The sequence below is a fragment of the Periplaneta americana genome, chromosome 6 (genome assembly GCF_040183065.1).
Source record: "Periplaneta americana isolate PAMFEO1 chromosome 6, P.americana_PAMFEO1_priV1, whole genome shotgun sequence".
Taxonomy (NCBI): Eukaryota; Metazoa; Arthropoda; class Insecta; order Blattodea; family Blattidae; genus Periplaneta; species Periplaneta americana.
In genome coordinates, this window is record NC_091122.1 from 36989718 (window position 1) to 37012371 (window position 22654).

The window sequence follows — 22654 nt, forward strand, 5'->3', positions numbered from 1 at the left end:
CAAAAACATACTTCAAATATGGAAATAACATTTTTATTTTAAATAAAAATATCCACTACTGGAAACAGTTTAAATGTACCTCACACCACTTTTAAAATTCACACGTTTAGATTACCAATGAATCATCAACAGAAGAACAAAACTGAAGTTAGATACACACAGTAGAAGATATCTAGGAATATCAATTTGGTATGTGTGACTAATTGGGAATATGTACAAGCATATTGGAGGGTTAGGATCTGTGATACCACTATGTACAGGTAATAGGTTGAAATAAAACATTTTTAATTATGTATGGCTATATTAAATGTTATTTTTTCGATTTTCATAGGTAATTAACATATTAGCAATGAGTATGACTGACAACAAAAACAAATTCATTCTATGTGTACAGACGAAACTGTGGGAGACACAAAAGATGATGAAATAAAGAGAAACCGGAGTTCTTGCAGACAGGACAACAGTCCCTCCCTGTCAGTTAAAACCACCAAAATTACTGCCATATTCCATTCTCACTGTACCTCTATTGCAGCCTCTTCTCACTTTACATAATATTATGGGTACTTCATTTTAATTGGATTAATTTAAGAATAGTACATTTGCAATGAGCCTATAATGGTAGTAATGAAGACGCGAGTATGTTTATGAAATGAGCGCAAGCGAGTTTCATAATTTTCCTACGAGCATCTTAATTACCATTATAGGCAAGTTTCGTACGACTTTTTATGCTCGACCATATTTCTAACTTGAAATAATTCGTAAGTATTCATGTTATTATTCTTATCTGAGTGGGGAGTGGAAGTGACCTTGTGCAATATCTCGTAAATTGTGAGATGTGCGCAGACGCGAAAGTATTGATTTTTTCCGAGGAACAAATGTCATTGACCTTGATATAATCTAGAGAGTAAAATGAACATAATCTTTATATAACCTGGAAATTGATTTAGACATTGAAAAACGAGATGACAAATTGAATTTATTTGAATATTATTTACAATTAACGCTAATTATTACAGTAAAAGTACATAACCTTCTGCGACAGTATTGGATTTCCAGCCTCTGTGATGTTTCGCTAGTTGTCTTTCGATTGCATATCCGAGAATAATCGATACTTGTGCTTTCATATTGCTTTCTGATTGGTGGAAAACCTGAACTTTAATGAATAGGTGTACTTTATGAGGTCCATTAAAGGGCTGCTACCAGGTGTATAATTACTACATTTCGGCATGGTTGAGCATAAAAATGTTTAAATGCCTTTCTATTTTAGGTGCCCACTGTTTTCTTTATTTTGTTAATACAATAATGTACTATGCCTCCAAGTTAAATCTGCGTCTGAAAAGAATGTGAATCACCATTCCTTCTCCCTCTCACCTTTGCAACCTATAAGTAAATATTAAGCTGATAAAGAGGTGTTTACTGTTCGTGCCAGGGAGTTGTATGAGACAGTGGTGAATACACATGACATATAGGAGATGCTGAAAATGTTGTACCTGTATAAATACTGTGTTGTACCTGTGTAAACTGCAGTAATCGTATATTTTGATAGACTATTTTATCCTATTTCAAATCGTCTTCATGTACAGTGTATACTCAATACTTTATAGTTAATTACTGCAATGAGGTATGCCTCAACTAATATTAATATTATGCATCATATTTCTTACACACATTATATACATTACCTCACTCATTGCATTATCTCTTCTAACATGACCTCACACACAGACGAAACTGTAGGTTGTATACTAACAACGCGCGACTATAGTCCCGTTGCTCTAATTTCCGGCAGCCAATCGCATTGCAGGTCGGCTACTTTTAAACGTGTGTGTCTTGTGATTCACTGAGGAAGACGTTCTTCATTTCTTAAGGCTCGATAAATACTTAATATAATCGCCCGCCATTTTGGCTCTTTCGTTGGCGTTTGCAGAAAGCTCACAAAGACATTATTTGCCGCTCAATTATTCACTGAATTACAGTGTGTCTGATTTATTATCATAGGAGCTATGACATGATAATGTTTCACGGCGTGGCAAATAGATTCCTCGTATGGTAGCTTGGCAACGAAAGAACAAAAATGGCGAACGATACTACCTACCTAGACTTTATAGAGCCTTCACTTCCTAAGACGTAAGCAAAGAGGAGGAGTCACGCTGGGAATAACAGGGTCGCGATAATAGCACTTGTCTCTTGCATTCACGGGACGAAAATTTAAGTTGGGGGCGTAGTATATATAATTTAATATCAAATCTTTTAACGTCAAACTTGGTAATATCTACGTATATACAATAATTATTAACTATAAAAAAATCACAATTTATAAATCAACTCACCTTTATTAATTCTGAACGCTTCATAACATGAGAAAATAAAACCATTGGTCTCTTGTCTTCTGGTGGTGGATCGAGACTTGTTACTTCCACATTTTCGAGCATATTTTCCTGATCTGAATCTCCAGCTGAGGCCGCAGATTTGTCAAGACGAGGACGTTTAGCTCTGCGTTGGGAAGGTGGTGTAGATTTGATTTTGTCATAAGATTCTTGTGTGATATTTATCGGTGTCTTCCATGCAGCTATTTAGCAATGAAGAAAAACAGAATGTCACAAGATATGGAGACCATCCTAAACAACAGTAATCTTTGGAAACTAGCCCAAAATGAAGGGTTCAAAGTAACAGTCAGAAAACAACCAACAACATAATGCTCTGGCACATCTACTCCCTGATACAATAATATAATTATTAATAGGTAATACAGTATCAAATGACTTATAAATATCTAATTCAGATTACAGATTTTTTATTTTAAAGAAATGAAACACATATTTTTTCATCGTATTTAAAAGAAATTACGTAATTTCAATGTCGAAATTTATGCACTCTTAAGTTAAATTATTGTCTCCAGCAGAAGTGTTCTGGAAAGGACTCGCAAAGACTAACCCGAGCCCTATGTTAAATTTTTTATTTTTTCGAAGTCCTTGTTAAAATAGCTCATGAGGAAAAATCAATAAAATAAACGCACTTTTCTAATTTAATCATCTCCTATTGCACATTCTGTTGAAACAATTAAAAAATGTAGGAAATTGGTGAGTGTGGCTTTTGCACTGTTTGCTGTTTGTTGGAGACTTTCCATAATTGATGTTTGCAACCATTGTTATGTTTGAGATCGCATTCATTTCAGGTGTCATTCAGTTGACAAGTTATTGTAATATCCTATTGTCGTTGTTAATGCTTGTCTTAATTTTTTCGGTATTGTAATTAAAGAAGGTTTTTCTGTGTTAGATAAAATGAAACACCTAATTCTGACACAAAAGGGCTAAGTTCATTAATGCGTTTTTAAAGAAAAATTGCAGGTGATGGTTAGAATTCAACAGTTACATCTGATTCTGAATTAAATTTGAAAACTACGATATATAAGGAAATGGAAATCCAGAAACAAAATTCAGGTGGCCCCAACTTTAAGTCCTGGGTTTGAAATGACGCGAGTAAGTTCAAAGACTCAAAATCTATAGATAGTTTAAATGGCATTCCCAATTGTTAGATAAATAGTAAATTCAAACATTTCAAGAATCAGTATGAATGGTAAAAATTATTATTATTATTACTATTACTTACTTACTGGCTTTTAAGGAACCTGTAGGTTCATTGCCGCCCTCACATAAGCCCGCCATCGGTCCCTATCCTGAGCAAGATTAATCCAGTCTCTACCATCATATCCTACCTCCCTCAAATCCATTTTAATATTATCTTCCCACCTACGTCTCGGCTTCCCCAAAGGTCTTTTTCCCTCTGGCCTCCAAACTAACACTCTATATGCATTTCTGGATTCGCCCATACGTGCTACATGTCCTGCCCATCTCAAACGTCTGGATTTTATGTTCCTAATTATGTCAGGTGAAGTATACCATGCGTACAGCTCTGTGTTGTGTAACTTTTTCCATTCTCCTGTAACTTCATCCCTCTTAGCCCCAAATATTTTTCTAAGAACCTTATTCTCAAACACCATTAATCTCTGTTCCTCTCTCAAAGTGAGAGTCCAAGTTTCACAACCATACAGAACAACCGGTAATATAACTGTTTTATAAATTCTAACTTTCAGATTTTTTGACAGAAGACTAGATGACAAAAGCTTCTCAACCGAATAATAACAGGCATTTCCCATATTTATTCTGTGTTTAATTTCCTCCCGAGTGTCATTTATATTTGTTAATAAAATTATTATTATTATTATTATTATTATTATTATTATTATTATTATTATTATTACAATATTACTGTTTTATTATTGTAAAGTAACCATTTTGTCCCTCCTTCTTCTGCATATCTCTGCTGGCTGCTCCCTTTGTTAAAATATTTCCGTAACACCTCTGGTCTCCAATTACATTTCAGACATACCTGAACTGCACACCAATGTGCAGACAAGTTACTTAAGAAGATTAATAAATTATATAAATAAATATAACAACTTACTCATCAAATGTGGAATCAGGGCATATTCAATTCGAAACGGATTGCCTAAATTGAACTGCTGAAACTTCGGCATGTCTGGTTGCTGTATACATGAGAAATGTCCAAACAAGATTTCATTCAACCACTGAGCATTTACAACAGGCTTGTTCCATTCACGTGCTTTCTTATACTTGGGACCTTCCAATCTGAAAGGCAATTACATATTTTGAAAAATAAATGTTCATGACAGGAAAATTGTGCCCAACACAAACATTTTTATCTGCTACTCAAGAATATACACTTATTCCTAAGAGTTAATCTGTAAAATCAAATACGGTGATGGTGTTAAGAAGAAAATTTCTGGATAACCTAGCACATGGGGTATACCCAAAGTCTTACTCTAAATTCATCAATTTCATTTATCCCATAGAAGTACAATTTCGCTTATAAATTACACTTTTCATAAACACCAAAAGTTAGAACTGTTTCAATGTAAAAAGTGTATTCGTCTCTATTTTCCTCTATTTTAAAACACATCTAATACACTTTTGGTTAATTGACTAAGTTTTCTTTTTGTCTTCCTGATAAGCTCAATTCTTGAACATCATCAATAAATTTAAATCTTGTAAATAATCATGTGGCATAATTTTGATGGACTACAGACACGAAATAATTATGTCAATTTATACTAAAAAAAAAGCTGGCACTTGGTTATTTTCTATTATTCTCTTCAGAATTTTCTCAAAGAACACGTAAATGTAACTATTTGATATGAACTTCTATTCCTCTGTATAGGCCTAACATCATGAGCAAGCAGATGGTGCGTTGCTCCACAAGGTCGTCTGTGATGATGGTTGGCCTCCCACTGCACTCCTCGTCATGCACATTTTGGCGTCCTGCTGAAAATTGTCTACAGCAGCAACGCACCATCTGCTTGCTCATGACGTTAGGCCCATAGACCTGGCACAGCTGACGGTAAATTTCAATCGGTGCTATGCCCTGTGCATTCAAAAACTTTATCACTGACTGCACTTCACACGCGGCGGAAGCTGGAATAGGAGCATCCATCTTCAACCAATGCAACGAAGCTACTGAGAGCACTCGGGAAGTTCCACTAGCGCATGTGCCATGCCAGGACATTACTCTATCACGTACACGCAGTCGCTTCACGCAACATATGGTTTGCTAGCTGTGGGACAGTGGGAAAGTTACTTTATGGACGCACCTCATATTACTGTATGGTTGCCCCAGTTGGACGAATTTGATTAGCTCCCCCAACAATCGTTTTTACAGCTAACACCTGCAATCACGTCACTGTGTCAGTGTGCATCTGGATATACTTTTGGTACAGTCAGATGCTATATTTAGTCAGTAATGACTTCAACAATTGCGGACTTGTGGCAGGGGTACATTATTGGGCTTCCCGACGCCGGTTACAACCTTTCAATGATCATAAAACGATGTAAAGTCTTACCATAAATAAGTCATGTGTGAACAGTATAACACCGCTACACAAAAATGGATTCTCACCTCAAGAGCAATCCGGGAAAAAATTAACGAGACAAAGGACGCAACCCACACAAAGAACAGTAGTAGTAGCCAAGGTGAGGGCAACAGTGACATAAGAAAACCCACCAATATAAAAAAACATCGCCAACTGCACTGGAACATCTAAAGGCAGAGTTTATCGTAAAAGCCATGAAAATTTGGGTCTAGAGAGGCAACAAAAGGCACATGGACATGTGTTGAAAAGCAGGACCTCAGAGAACGCTTCACCAACGCTAGAAAACTGTACAAATATCACCTGGCAAGTAAAAAGTGGCAATGGGTCGTTTCTCTGGATGAGGCATGGATTTATCTAGATGATACAAATCACAGGAAAATTACTATTATCCAATGGGCTGAAAGGGTCGCTCCAACATCATCCGGGAAAACAAAAAAAACTTTTCCAAGGGGTTAAAGGTGGTTGCAGGTTATTATGCTTAGGAGCAATTCAAGATTCACAGAGTTGCCAAAAATGTAAGATAAATTCAGCCTACTTCCAAGAGAATGTCACGGGCTCAATTTTTCATTAAGAGATTCCCCGATTGTATGGTGAAGAGGCCCCAAATGTTTGGATCCACATGAATAAGGCATCCAGTCATACCTCGAGAGCATCCCTTGCTTACTATAATCGGAAATCTGTGGAGACGGGTATCAATGTGATACCTTTTAACAACATCCCAGTGAAGTCACCTGATGCATCACCAATGAATTTTTGCAGGTTTGATCTGCTGAAACGAGGCCTTGCTTCTAGATGTCCCACCACAGTAGAGGGTTTATGGAGAGTCTGCCAGGAGGTTTGGCATAACATCCCTCTTCCTGTTCTGTGGCACAGTATTCCCCGGTGGAAATTGCGTAGCAGAGCCTTAGTTCATGCATGTGGGCATCACATCGAACACAATCAGTGGTGGCGTTTAAGAGAATCTCACCGTGAAAAACGTAAGTAAAGAACATCCACTTAACTGGAGCAACCTCAGTAATACACAAGTTCCTTTTTATTGACTTTCCTCTTTATTTTATAATTAACATATAAATTAAAAATGAACACCAATTTCATGTATGAAAACATACATAACTTACCTGCGACATACTAATACATGATTGTGTTTTGTGAAGTAGCTGGTCCATTTTGCACCAATTTCCTCGATCATAAACCTAATTCTCGCTCTTTCTTCCCCTTCGAATCCAGAGAAAGCTATGATGTGGTTTTTACATGGCTTATCATCACTGCATTAAACAAACAGCAAATTAAAACACAAACACAACACTTAAGCAACAATTACAAAAATATAATTTTCGGAAATATAAAAAAAAGATCAAATTGTTTCTAATTCCATTCTATGTACCACACATTTGTTTTTTTAAAAAAGGTTCTGTAATAAATATCATATTTGTCAGTATGTAAGACGCAATTTCGCCCTCAAGACTCAGTCTAAAAAAAAAACGGAATGCATCTCCTATATCGAAAAGTGAAGCATTTTTATGTCATGTGTATTACTCTGAAATTATATAAGTACTATGTAGTTGAGACAAGCAGTAAAATTATTTTTTATAAAAAAATATTAGTGGGATAACAGGAAGTGTCCTATATGCCCATGTGTCTTACAAACTGAACAATACAGTGTGTGTGTGTGTGTGAGTGTGTGTGTATAAACAGGAAGTGTCCTAGATGCCCATTTGTCCTGTAGGCCGAAAAATACAGCATGGAGTTAGAGAAAGATATAGAGGGAGGGGGGAGGACGGGTGAAGAGAGAGAGAGAGAGAGAGCAGGTGTGTGTGTGTGCGTGTGTGTATTTATTCCCACTGCAAATGGGTAAATACCCAGTGTGAAAATGAAGAGGAATGTAATATACACTCACGTGTCTTATAGGTTGAATGATAGCATGTGTACACTATGTCTGCATGATATGTGTGTTAGTATGAACATCCTGGACCAGCCAAAGTACCAATATCAAAAACAATAAATCCATAATGACGTTAATGTTGTCCGTATACTGTAAGCAGTCAATTACTCATTCCTACGTAATTCATGCTAGGCTATTTTACATTCAAACCTAACTGAACTATGTCAAGTTACATCTTTATTATTTTATATGATGCCAAATACATAGGAGGATCAAAAATAACGCACAACAATTTTTTGTGGCAACGTATTTAATAGGTAAGCAAAACGAAATAATGCACAAGAAAGCTATAGGTTTTACCTATTTTTCAATACAGGAACAAAATCTCTCGACACATTTCTCCAATCATGACACCAGAGTCAGAACACCTCGTTCATAAAACTCCGTTTTCAGGGCACACAGCCACCTGTGCAAGACAGATTTCACTTCTTCATCCGAACCGAAGTGTTGGCCTCCTAGGAATTTCTTCATTGGTCTGAAGATATGAACATTAGATGGTGAAGTCTGGACTGTAGGGTGGATGATTTCCACCTCAATACCTTTGACATTGGTGGTGTTGCAGCGATCGCTGTTTGGCCAGAACGTGCTTCGTCGGTGGTCCTATTCGAAGAACCTGCACCACCTGGAGATGTTGCTATGGGCCAGACAATAGCAACATACGCCTTCAATATTTCCCTGTGAATTTCACTCGAACTTTTTCGTTTCACCCACAAAAAAATGAACTACACAAGTAGACGATGCTATCACACACACCATCTTTACTCGGTAGTTACCACTCATGCAAGGGTGACACCTGATTGAGCCATTGCTGTCTGTAGCGCAAGATTCAAACTATCTGCCAACTTTGAACATCCTAACCGAAATAATATTCCTTAAAAAAATTGTTGTGCATTACTTTTCTATCCTCCCTCGTAGAATGTTTTCATGTTGATAACAAATAACGTAAATCATTAAGGAAAAATGGAGTATAGTACAGTTGCTGAAAATATGAGGGACAGTATTTATGAGGTTGGGCATGAAAATATTGTGGTAGCCAGACAGCATAATTATCTTTTATATATGTTACCATCTCACCAATATTGCAATGCCTGATTTCTATATGGCATACACCCATGAACAGACACCTCGAGTTGCATATTCTAACTTCTTTACAAAGAAAATATATTTTTTAACATACTGGTAAGTATAGTGTGTTATACATATAAAAAGTGTAATAATTAGATCGAGTCTGGAATGTGTAAAATGTAACATAACAAAAGATTACAGCACACATATATTTCAATCTGAAGATGTGATAGTGCTGATACAATCTGTATACGGACCAACTAGGAACAATGGCTTCATGCAGTTCAAAGAAGACTGTACCAACACACTAGTTAAATTTAACGACATTGATATGCTGGTAAAGCAACAGACAACATGAACTCCCAGAAATGGACAAAAGATGACCACCAATTATGTGCGTCCATTATGCTTGACTAATCTAAACATATTAAATGTATGAATTAGTCAGATACTGTGGACCTAACAGACAAGGCGGTCCTTTAGGCGTAGTACATTATCTTAATGATGTACGTCAAAATACATAGTGCAAAACTCAAAATTTTTCTTTGACTATCACACTAGACTCAATACATACCTAAAAGGTGTAGGAAAGTGAAGTGCCTGCCATGGTGGAAGCACTTGTTGTTTCAACACCACATCATTAAGCCAGTATGCTGTTACACAACGCTTTCCCTCTCTGAGAGCCTGTACAACAAAGCCAAGCAACATAATGAGTAAGGAACAATTCACTAACATAAATCAGTATATTAAATATTTTATTCTATTAATCACAATGCTAACCAAAAGATTTGTGTCAGCTTTCCACATCACAAACCCAAGTTTAAACAATAGTAGAACCAACCGTAATTTATGGTAAACAAAGATTATTTTGGACCAGGATTTTTTGGGGCTCTTTGTTTTTCTTGCCATCATTCCATCATTTCTCCATTAATAATAATAATAATAATAATAATAATAATAATAATAATAATAATAATAATAATAATAACAAAAATAATATCAACAATTTTTGGTACAATGTACATCCACATTCACATAGTGCAATGTAGACCAGTTTAGATAGTTGAGTGGTATACAGCACCAATGAATTACACTAGGCTACTTGGGAGAATGAGAACAATATCAACTACCGTAGAATTCCTCGTATCCAGCATATGTAGGGCAAACCCTAACTGATTTTGCCAGATAATTGGAAAATACGTTTATAGGTTATGTAAAGACATACTATACTGTACAAGCATTTTTTTTTCCATGTTAAAATTTAGTAATATTCATATAGATATTTAAAAATAAAGTTTTGAAGTATGTACAATGTTTATTTTTAGTACTGAATACGGTAAGTACATTCATCAGTTCATAATAATTTTTGTAATACAGTAATACATAATAGCGTAAAAAATACTAAATATTTTCGTAACCTTATGACAATTTTAAATAGCAGCCACGTGACGTGAAGAGTAGTAAAGCCAACGTCGCAACTATGAAGACGATGAAGTAACACTCGATGATTTGAATCTCTTTAACATACCTCTAATGTCTGCTTGTTTATATATACTATCTATCACTCTAATGAAACTTTTATGTGCTGTAGGAACAGAGAATTTCACACTCCTATTTAGACTCGTGCAACACCCCTTCGAAACGGGAGAGTTCAAGTGGTAAATTTAAAGATATTGTCTCTGCGCATTGTTTGCAAGGCCCAAGTAACAGCTTACCGATCCTACCCGAACTACTCCAAGGACAAAATGGGGTTTCTGTCTATGTTTTCACGCGTGAACAATGTAAAAAGTAAACAATATGCGGCATGTGCGATCGACAAAAACCACTCATATCTTCCTCCGACTCTTCCCTTTTGCATGAATGGTTTTTTTTTTTTTTTGCTCCAGCAAAAATTGCTGTTGTTTTAGTATTGCCGGTTATTTGGGTGCCAGATACAAGGAATTTTACTGTACCCTTAATAAAAGAAAGCACCCCACTATGACAAAGCTTTCAACGTATCAATTAGCAAATCAACTTTCATAACCAATTCAACATTCACAGGAGAGAAATTTATTAAGAACTGAAGAATATTTTATCTTTCATTATAATAGTACTACTATAAGTTATTAATGGGCGGCTGGGTAGCTCAGTTGGTAGAGCAGCTGGCTACGGACTGGAAGGTCCGGGGTTCGATCCCAGGTGGTGACAGGATTTTTTCTCGTTGCCTAACTTTCAGAACGGCCCCGAGGTTCACTCAGCCTCCTATAAAATTGAGTACCGGGTCTTTCCCGGGGGTAAAAGGCGGTCAGAGCGTGGTGCCGACCACACCAACTCATTCTAGTGCCGAGGTCATGGAAAGCATGGGGCTCTACCTCCATGCCCCCCAAGTGCCTTCATGGCACGTTACAGGGATACCTTTACCTTTTATAAGTTATTAATAAATGTGGTTAACCTCAATTCAAAATAAATAGCTCCAGAACGTAATTTTTTTCATTTAGAGAGTTCAAAACTCCACATTAGGAATGCCATGCCCTTTATACAGTTGAAGCTTAATATGAACTTAAAGGTACAATTTCCACAGTATGACACATTACTCTACAACGAATTTCACCTAAAATTGTAGTAGAGGAAAATAGTATTTATGCATGAACAAAATTACAATTTCAACGAAATACATATACAACGAAATTAAGCTTTTCTTAAACAAAATTGACTATATTTTAATTATTAAAAAATTACTATAAATAAATTAATTATTGTACTGGTAATGAAAGTGAAAAAAATAATATTTTTACCCTCTGGACAGTAGAGGACTTCTGTGTTTCACACAAAACATGTGTCACTCGTGGTCCATATATTGTCTCAACTTCACCACCACTAGAGGCTATTAAACGCTGCCACATTGTAACTTCTTCAGGCATGCTGCAGTCGTAATCCACAATCATAAAGATACAACCCAGGAGGAAAAGATCTGGAGGCACTGAAACAAAAGACAAAATATGATATAGAAAATGAGAAACTATAACAGAGTTGAAGATGACTCTACTAATGAAGATAAAGAAAGAATATAATTTATGCTATAATAAGCATCCTACATATTTTGCTTAAATATATTACCAATTTCATGCTTTTCTCTCCTAAACATTTTACACACTACCATTTCTATCAACATTTTAAGTTTTACTTTTGAATCATCTCTTATAATTATTCAATTACCATTTAATATTAGTCATTGTTGTGTAACACGATTTAAAAACGCAAATTTAATCAACTAAAAACCCAAGTTCATTTAAAATAATAATAATAATAATAATAATAATAATAATAATAATAATAATAATAATAATAATAATAAAAGAATGTACATGATACAATAATTGAATCAAATGCAATACGTAATGGAATCAAGTAAAAAATGTAAAAACAAAACAACAAAATAAACCTGCATAATGTAAAAATTATGACTAGTAAATAATCATATATAGTGAAACCTCTCCTTACGGACACCTCCAAGATACGGACACTCCTCATATACAGACATATTTTCATGTCCCAACTGAAATAATATAGAAATAATGATAAATGTAACTCTCGTTTACGGACATGGACAGCTGTTTCACAGTCCTAAAGCTTGCTTTATCTTCTGACTGCAGACAGAACCTGGATTTCAAGACCCAATGTGTTACAAAAATGGAAAATTTAGTTTTGAGAACTGTACAGCAATTCCTTAACATGAATGAAGACAATAAGGGTCTCATAGGCTACCACTAGCCCAGCCAGCTACCCCTTGTTAGCTGGAAGCGGGTGAATAAACGAAATCATAAAATTTAACCTGTCTCATGAGTCCAAGGTTTCCGCAATCGTGAAACGACACATGATAAGTGACAGGGTTAGTAAGATTTATTCTCTTCACTTAAATCAGTTGTTCTGTTTCGAGAGACATGGCACCTGAACGTAAAGGTTAAGTTGAAAACTGTAAATTACAGTACTATATACCTGTAGACCTAGAATAAAATCGCATGCCACAATTTTTCCCTCGAAATTATTAAAATCAACTTTACAGAAAGTTATACCAGAAAGTTTGATTTGCATAATACACGTCACTGTTCGTTAACAGAAAACCATAATTTAAGTCACACAGAGTTAGTGTGCACTCAATGTTGGTTGCTTGACAGCTGTCAGCCCACTTTGAGGTCTGTGGATATAGAGGGAAAAATTGGATCGGTGTCTGGTAGAGTTCTCAAGTAGCTCAGTTGGCAGAACGTTGGTATGTTTAACCAAAGTTCCCGGGTTCGATGCCCAGCCCCAGACCAATTTTTCTCTCGAAATTATTCATTATTATTATTATTATCATTATTATTATAATAATCATCATCATCATCATCATCATCATCATTATTATTATTATTATTATTATTATCAGATTACACCACAATATTTTACTAGCCTAAAAATTACTATATACTCCAATGGAAAAGATTAGTAAACCCATTTACATAATTAATTTCAGAAGTTTCCTGTATGAGGATTCTGGATGGAAGAAATAAAAATAAGACAAACTGCAAGCTTCAAGACTTGAAGCTAATTATTATCCTTTATTCAACAAAATTAATATCAAAATAATTTCATTTCTTCCAGTATGTGCTGGCAATCTCATCCACTGTGCTCAGACTAATTCAGAGATGCTGTATGGTAGTGTCTTACTTCGTTAATTGTGTGAAATTCTGCAGAGTAGTGTCTTATTTCGTTAACTGTATGAAATCTTCGACCCCTAGAGAGGCTCTTTAACCCTTGAAATAGAAAATAATAACAGGAAAAGTCAGGCGAGTATGGGGGGATGTGGGAGAAATAATCAGTTCCAAACCAGTGTAAGATGCTCAAATATAACAATGCCAATGAAGGGTCACATTATCTTGCAGGAGAATGATGTCATGTTTCAAAAGCTGTGGTGGTTTGTAACAAATGACTGAACGAACCCTATCACCTCTCAACAAAAAAAGTATATATGGCCTATTAACAGTGGACTCAGAAGTGGCAGCATGATCCAGTATCAGTTCTTCACTGCTGATAACTGCGACGTATATATCCTTGAGTGTATAGTGACTACATATTGTAATCTTCTTACACAATTCTGCAGTTTTTCACCTTAATTACTGATTGAAGAATTGCGTCCATGATTCATTCTTAGCCATAATGCATCCTTCTCTCTTGTCCACTATTTAAAATGTACAGTGGATAATGCTACACGAACTTCATGCTATTTTACATTTATCACATGTGATATCTAGTTATCACAGGTTTTCTGTTTCCCTAACTGATGGATCAGAATTTGATACACATAGGTGCAATTGTTGATAATTATGTTGCTCTATCCAGAACATGCTATAGGCCTATGTATATCAGACATGATGCTGTACTCACAGGGAACATTGTTCGTGTCAACTCACTTTTCTTGAAGTTGCATAGTTACATATGATAGTGTCAAGACCTTTCCTCAAGAATTCACTTATCTCTCATGTCTATTTTCTCAACAGAGCATAGAGCTTTATCATGTTATACAAATCTGAATATCAAAATCTGCACTGCATTGTTTCGTGATCAATTGAAGGGTTTTTTGGAAAAAAACAACCATAGTCCAAAAACATTAATTTTCAGGAGAAACAAAAAACTAGCTGGCATGAATGTTGTTGACACTTCAAGTATGAAATTCATCATGCCATTTCTTAGGGTGTTGTAGAAACACGAGAAAATTGAAATGCATTTATAACTTAAATTGCCTCAAAGAAATATATGTGTCGGTTTACTGTGGATAATGGTTGTTTAAAAAAAAAAAAACTTGTGGCTGAAGTGAGCCTCTCCTTTAATCTTCTTTTTCTTTGTTACATCCTGTTTCTTTTTTTTCTTTCGTTGATTACGTTTGTTCCATGGGGTTACTTCTGAACCTAAAGATGACTCCATAACTGATACAACAATCCACATGCTAAAGTATTTTTCTCTGAGGTGGCTTTTGCAGCATACATAAGAAGCAGTACTGCCAATCTACTACAGTTTAAAATTGTATGGATAAATGTTTCAAGATGATATGAATGGGATATTTGTAAATGCTATCATTGTCCTGGGCAATGGCTGTTTTCTCAAAAAAAGTCTTTGGACTACTGTTGTTTTATGAAAAATCACTGAAAATTTCCACTCCTATAAGAAACGATTTTTTTTCCACTAACAACTAATTCAGTAGATGGCCGGTACAATACACTAACCACATGCTTAATATCTCAAATTTGGATTTTTTGGATTATGGTTCTTTTTTTCCAATTATTCAACACTCATGCATCACTCGACAAGTAAGCTACCACCACAGGTGTGAAAAAAATGTTGTCTTTGCTGTAGACCATAGCAACACTATTGCAATTTGTCACAGGAATGTGCCATCACGAAGGGAACTTCTGAAATGATTTTCGTAATTTCTTACATAATTAATTTGAGACCACAGCATACAAAGCAGAAAAAGTCGTCAAAAATACCCAAAGACAAAGCATTTCATAATAATAAAAAATGTAATACTTTTGAGCATAGGAAATTGAATGATTTTTGTTATATAACAGTAATGAGAGACAATAAACTATAGATTTATAAAAGCAGACAGTTTTCAAATTTTTATAGAAATTCCCATAAATTAGTCCATGAAAATCAGAAAATTAAGGCTAAAATAATAACAGTTAATATAGAACAAGCATTAAAAACAAGTTGTATACTTTATTCTATTAGTTCATAGCAATAAAAAACTAGATACATGGTAAATCTGTACAGAATGACACCATAAGAAATGCATCATGTAATTTATGGACATATTTTTAGTCATGTCTTCTTTAATAATTTATTTACAGTAATCATGCAAAGATAAGGAACACAACTTATACCAACCCTCACCAAAATATTTATAATCTTTTCTGCTCAAAGCAACAATATGATACGCAATATTACACACACATATACATATACAGGGTGTTTCAAAAATACGGGGCATAATTTCAGGTATGTATTTCCCACATGTAGACAATCAAAATAGTTCATTACAACATGTGTCCGGAAATGCTTCATTTCCGAGTTACGGCCTTCACAACATTGAAATTCACCGGAACGTTTTTCTTTCCCCAGGTCGTTGTCATTACAGAAGATGTTCAAAATGTCCACCTCCTGCTTGAATACAGACCTCACATCGATGTCTCATTGACTTGCGAACACGATCCCAAACTCCAGGAGTATTGCGTATGTCCTCAGAACATGCCACAATTCTATTCCGAAGGGATTCCAAATCAGGCACTGGAGACGAATAAACCAATGATTTTAAATGGACCCACAAGTAGAAATCGAGAGGGTTCAGATCAGGTGAGCGTGGAGGCCAAGCAATTGGGCCACCTCTACCTATCCATCGATCACGAAACCTTCGATCCAAGTACCGGCAAGCTGTACAACTGAAGTGTGCAGGAGCGCCATCATGCAAGAAGTGAATGTGTTGACGATTGATCAGTGGAGTGTCTTCTAAAACATGAGGTATGGTGTTTTCCAGGAAGTTTGTGTACGCCTGCCCCGTAAGTCTGTTTACAAGTACATGGGGTCCAACTAATCGATCACCAATGATACCGGCCCACATGTTGAGGGAGAACCGCACCTGGTGATGAGATGGAACAGTTGCACGTGGGTTTTCATACACCCATACATGCTGATTATGAAAATTTGTTATGCCATCTCGTGTGAACTGTGCTTCATCTGTAAATAATACTAAGGCAGGAAAGTTCCGATTTACACCACACTGCTGCAAGAACCACTGACAGAACCTAACTCGTGCAGGGTAATCTGCTGGTGACAGGGCCTGTATACGTTGCAAATGATAAGGATACAATTGACACTCTTTCAACAGTCTCCAGACAGTCGTATGAGGAACACTGACTTGCAACGATACCCTTCGTGTGCTGATAGAAGGAGTCATGTTCACAGCCTCCAGAATCTCCTCCTGTACTTCTGGAGTTGTAGATCTTGGTCGTCCCCTTCCCAAACCAGGAGAGTTAAATTTTCCATACTCGCACAGACGGTAATGAAGATGTACAAATGTCTTCCGATCTGGACATTGTCGCTGTGGGTACCTCTCCTGGTACAAACGACGAGCCAGCGCAGCATTGCCGTCTGCCTTACCGTACATGAAGTGTATCTCTGCCAGCTCTTGATTTGAATACATGTCGCAGTCTAATGCCTACACAACACTGAATGTAACCTTCGCCTCGGAATGAACTGTCAGAGTGCCCTCTTAATGTCTCCTTTGACGGCAACGACCTGCGGAAAGAAAAACATTTCGGTGAATTTCAATGTTGTGAAGGCCATAACTCGGAAATAAAGCATTTCCGGACACATGTTGTAATGAACTATTTTGACTGTCTACATGTGGGAAATATATACCTGAGGTCGCCCTGGTTGGCAAGTTGGTATAGCGCTGGCCTTCTATGCCCAAGGTTGCGGGTTCGATCCCAGGCCAGGTCGATGGCATTTAAGTGTGCTTAAATGCGACAGGCTCATGTCAGTAGATTTACTGGCATGTAAAAGAACTCCTGCGGGACAAAATTCCGGCACATCCGGCGACGCTGATATAACCTCTGCAGTTGCAAGCGTAGTTAAATAAAACATTATATATATATATATATATATATATATATATATATATATATACATACCTGAAATTATGCCCCGTATTTTTTAAACACCCTGTATATCTATATAAACCGCTGCGCATGTGCGCAAACACACACAAATAAATACACATTGTATGTATGCATGTAATGTAATATATATGTGCGTGTATGAAATGTATTTTGTGTACGCATAAAGTTGCTTGTTCAGTCTTTCAAACATATATATTCATATCCCACTACAACACAAAGAGATTTTCAATCCTACACTCTGCTACATACAGCCACAATTTGACTTGTATTTCGCACTAATACCAGCACCGACAACATATGATATAATTTTGTTTTAATATCATCTATGAACTATTGATCTGTTGTATCACAGTTCACAATACACACTAACCTGACTCGCGATTTGTATTCACCTTCGTTTCTGGCTGAACTAGACTCTTGTTATCGCCTGTCACATGATCAGCTAGAACAACATGTTTTGAGATGTCATTCACTATCTTTTAGTAAACCTTCGTGTAAAAGTTTATCATTTCAAAGAATTCATAACTACACAATCCATTCAGAGTTGATGGTGTGATATGGAAATGACAGGATAATGATAGTGGGAACTGATAAACTCAGAGAAACTTAACCGACAGCCAATCTGTTCACAATAAATCCATCAGAACACATCAGGGATCGAACCCTGGTCTAAATGAACTAGGACAAACAGAACATTGGGAAAGAGAGAACAAAACAAAGTGAAGCATTTACAATTGAAGAAATCCATACATGCTAAAATCAACACTTACATTTCAAGTTGGGATTGTGTCCATAAAACTGTGCTCTTGGTTGCTGTTGCACTTGCCCCACACTTTGAGCCGATTTGGCCAATGCTGCAGCAACTCTTGCAGCTGTAGCGGCTGTAGCTGCCGTCTGATTGTAAGGGGACTTGGCCACAGCTGGGGCTCCCACCACTGCGCCTACTGGTGGCGACTGTTGTTGCAGCACTGCTGCTCCACCATGAGGTGCTCCCGTACTTGCCACCACCATACCAGGAGGACGGACTGGAGAGCTGCCACCTGCCGCTGCTGCACCCGCTGCATTAGTTATGTTGCCCAGAGTGCGCCTCTGCTGTTGTTGCTAGTGGAGAGCAGTCAACATATTAGTTGAGTCATCTAGCATCAAAGTCGGCTACTTCCATGTTATAAAATTTTACAGGAGAAACAAAAAACTAATTTTAACAACGGCTTTTCTATAAACAGTTTCGTTATTTTGGCACCATAAAGTTACGACACAGACAAACATATACTGGAAATGCGAATTTGCTAGCTTTCCGATTTTTGGCGGGAAACATTTTTAATTTGGATTTAGCTGGCTTTGAATCCTCCATTGTGGATTTAGCTGCTTTTACAAAGATAGAATGTTGTTGTTGTTGTTGTTATCTAGTGCCTTGCATCTGGCAATGAAGCCATTAGCAGTCGTGCTTTCCAATACTTTTGAACTGTAGTTTCTTCTGATCTTAATGCTTCAGAGGTCTTCAAGTGGTCTTCATTCATTTCTGCTGGATCGTTACACAGGACACATAATGGTGAAGCTGAGATACCTATTCTGTAGAGATGACTTGCTAGACAGTCATGATTTGTCAATAGTCTGAAGGCTGCAACTGCTGTTTTCCTTGGTCTCTGGGGGATTATATCTGGGTTGGAAAGTAGTGTAATCCATTTTTTGTCTTTAGCATTTGATTCTACGAGGCGCATCCAGAAAGTAAGTTTCCCTATTTTTGTTTAAAAAAAGAATACATACTTTCAGGAAAACATTTATTGGCAACAGGTACAGAAATGTTTCAGCTATTTTTCAACATAGCCACCATCAGAATTGAGAGACTTGTCGTATCGTGGGATCAACTTTTGTATCCCTCTATCGTAGAACTCTGCCGCCTGTGAATGGAACCAGCGTGTGACAGACGTCTTCAGCTCTTCGTCGTTGCCAAAACGCTCACCGGAGAGAGAGAGAGAGACAGAGACAGAGAGAGGGGGGAGGAGGGGGGGAGAGGGAGAGAGAGTGTGTGTGTTCGGCCCATAGACCTAACAGAGCTGCCGATGATTTTCAATTGGCGCAATGCTTTGTGCATTAAAGAACTTTATCACCGACCGAACCTCGAGGCGGCGGGAGAAGGAATAAGAGCTTCCATTTCGGACCACTGCTGCCAAACTACTGGCAGCAGGCGGGACCTGTCCGGCTGGCATATGATTAATACGTCATAGATCTGTTACGCATGTGCAATTGACACAGCTAATTATGTTTACTTTCAAGGGAGAAAAAATCGGGAAACTTACTTTCTGGATGCCCCTCGTATTTCTTGTAGGTATGAATGAGAAAATTTTATAGTGATCAAGCATTTTATTGAGAAATTAAATTTAGACTGATAGAATGTAATAGATAGAATAGATTGAATGTAATTATGCACAAAATGTCGAACTATTATCTTTTATTAATTGCTTAATTATTTCAAGTGAAACAACGTATAGATAATACAAACTTGTTCAGCACAAGTAATTAAATTTAAGAAAAAAATTACAAATTTACTTCTTTCATATTCACACAAAAATAAAAATGAATTATTTACAATATTTTTCAAAGCTTCAGAATTAATTTATTAGTTAATTTGTTAATTACACAGAATGAAAAGCTACAATAATGATAGCTAGTTAAAATTGCGGAGAGTACAAGTGGATAACAATGCAGCCTGCAGCAAATTAATAGCAGCTGATATAAAATCCGCGCAAAATCTGCATACGTGGATGTAGCTGACTCTGCACCTAACCGGGAACTTCAACCTTCAATTTAAACAGAATGATACCCATTTTGTAACTTAACTCTCCACAGATCTAGCTATAGAAAAACTTAGAGAGATCGCAAATACAGCATTAAACCAATTTGGAAAAATGTGGATGTAGCTGACTTTGATACTAGATGACTCAGTTTAGCGATCGCCAAATGGACAGGTGTCATGAATAATTGGCAAGTACAATTCAAAATTAATAATGATATGGAAAGTTAACTTGTCATAGAGCAATAACAGATTTTTACGTTCTGAAAAACAGAAGCCAAAGCTAATTATTTACACATTTCAAAATAAAATGTTGTTCTTTTCTAATGCCAGGCGTTTGACAATAAAGTCATTTGACCTCTTGCACTCCAATATTTTTCAAAGATATTATCATGGTCTGCCACTGAAGCACAGATTTTGAGGTGTTCCGAATCCATTTCTTGGTTTGAGTTGCACAATGGACAGTTAGGGGACTGATATATTCCAATTCTATGCAGGTGTTTGGCCAAACAATTATGGCCTATTGCCAATCTAAATGCAGCTACAGACGATAAAATGTTAATTTATACATAATGAGTAATAACGCACAATATATTTCACATACTGTCCACAATAACAAGCACTGATACCGTGCGTTTTTTTTTAAAGCTCTTCAGTAAGGAGCTTCATGCCTTTGCTGCAGCAAAATGAGGGTCGAAAAAAAACGCAATTAGGTCAGCTGACTGCAAAATGGTGAACAATTAATATTGGCTTCTCTTACTGCAGTAATAAATTTAACCTTAACCTTTTAAATAGTTTCCACTTCCATGATAATGATATGGAATTATTATTATTAGACCATTTGAACAACAATAAACTTGTATGACTTGAGGCTTTCCCGGCGTTTGATGTAGAATAACTCTTCTCGGATTCTCAGCCAGGTGAGTTGGAGATTAGCTTCCAAGCTTTCGACGGCTAGCTCTGCCATCTTCTTCAGGGACGAAAAGACCAAATCACACATTCCACCATGATGGATCGTGCAGCAAACTCGTAAAGTGGTGTTTTGATTTGTAGTGACGGTGAAGCAAATGTAATAAAAGATCGATCTTGCTGCAGCGCTTTACATCTTGCTTTAAAAAAAAAAACGCACGGATAGTAAAATAAAATAATGGCCTAAAACAGACTGAGAAACAATGAACTGATCAACATACAGAAATACTAATTATATTAATCTTTAAGGCAAGTAATACTGAAAAATATAGTTTAATACAGTAAAAAACAGTTGAGAATTCTGATCTCATTACAGGTTTGTCTCCAGGCATTTGGATTGAATTCTCTTCAGGCACACTGCGTGTCTGTAGTGTTTCACCAGTCGCCATCAACAGAAATTAGAAGTTACGATTTCTTTTCTGCTTCATGCTGTTGAATGTGGCTTGTGACATGTTTTATGATACTGGTAACGAGTTACGTGATATTAACACGTGGTGTAATAATGGTGTCATTAATAAGGAACGCTGCTTCTTTATTTGTACTTTGTGTGGTGAAATATGGATCTTAAACAGAGTGACAGTCTCGGTCTAGCAAAGCCTGAGGAGTTGTAACGATCAGTGATAGTGCTAGACAGTGCAAGCAGGGATAGATCGCTACTCACATTCATGTACAAAAGTATATTTTGTTACATTATTGTTTGTCTCCTTACTGGTTATTTTGTTACTAAGTTTAAGTTATTGTTAATTAAATCTTTCTTAATGGTGGATTATAATTAATTATATTGTAACATAGTAATGAGACAACCACAAAATATTTACTAAAAGATACTTGGACCTCGAGTTTAATGGGTGGGGATACCGAGTGCTGTCACATTAGTATGAGGTAAAACAAGCACAATGCATTATCTTCTACTTCTTACTTACTTACTGGCTTTTAAGGAACCCAGAGGTTCATTGCCTCCCTCACATAAACCCACCATTGGTTCCTAACCTGAGCAAGATTAATCCATTCTCTACCATCATATCCTACATCCCTCAAATTCATTTTAATATTATCTTCCCATCTACATGTCGGTCTCCCCAAAGGTTTCCTTCCCTCCGGCCTCCCAACTAACACTCTATATGCATTTCTGGATTCGCCCATATGTGCTACATGCCCTGCTCATCTCAAATGTCTGGATTTAATGTTTCTAATTATGTCATGCAAAGAATACGATGCGTGCAGTTCTGTGTTGTGTAACTTTCTCCATT

The 22654-nt window shown here is 36.6% G+C and overlaps 1 protein-coding gene across 5 annotated transcripts in view; it reads right to left on the reverse strand.

The window, feature by feature from the left end:
- The window catches only part of LOC138701213 (PAX-interacting protein 1-like), an 85014-nt gene that overhangs the window by 20154 nt on the left and 42206 nt on the right, over nucleotides 1-22654 (reverse strand). For 4 of the 5 annotated variants that reach the window (XM_069827877.1, XM_069827878.1, XM_069827876.1 and 1 more), the window contains exons 16-22: nucleotides 18415-18745; nucleotides 18015-18086; nucleotides 11729-11913; nucleotides 9529-9638; nucleotides 7066-7212; nucleotides 4465-4649; nucleotides 2331-2569 (exon numbers count right to left, since the gene is read on the reverse strand). In XM_069827877.1, coding sequence (XP_069683978.1) covers nucleotides 2331-2569; nucleotides 4465-4649; nucleotides 7066-7212; nucleotides 9529-9638; nucleotides 11729-11913; nucleotides 18015-18086; nucleotides 18415-18745 — 1269 coding nt within the window. The remainder of the gene's footprint in view (nucleotides 1-2330; nucleotides 2570-4464; nucleotides 4650-7065; nucleotides 7213-9528; nucleotides 9639-11728; nucleotides 11914-18014; nucleotides 18087-18414; nucleotides 18746-22654) is intronic. The other variant, XM_069827880.1, reaches the window with a different exon arrangement.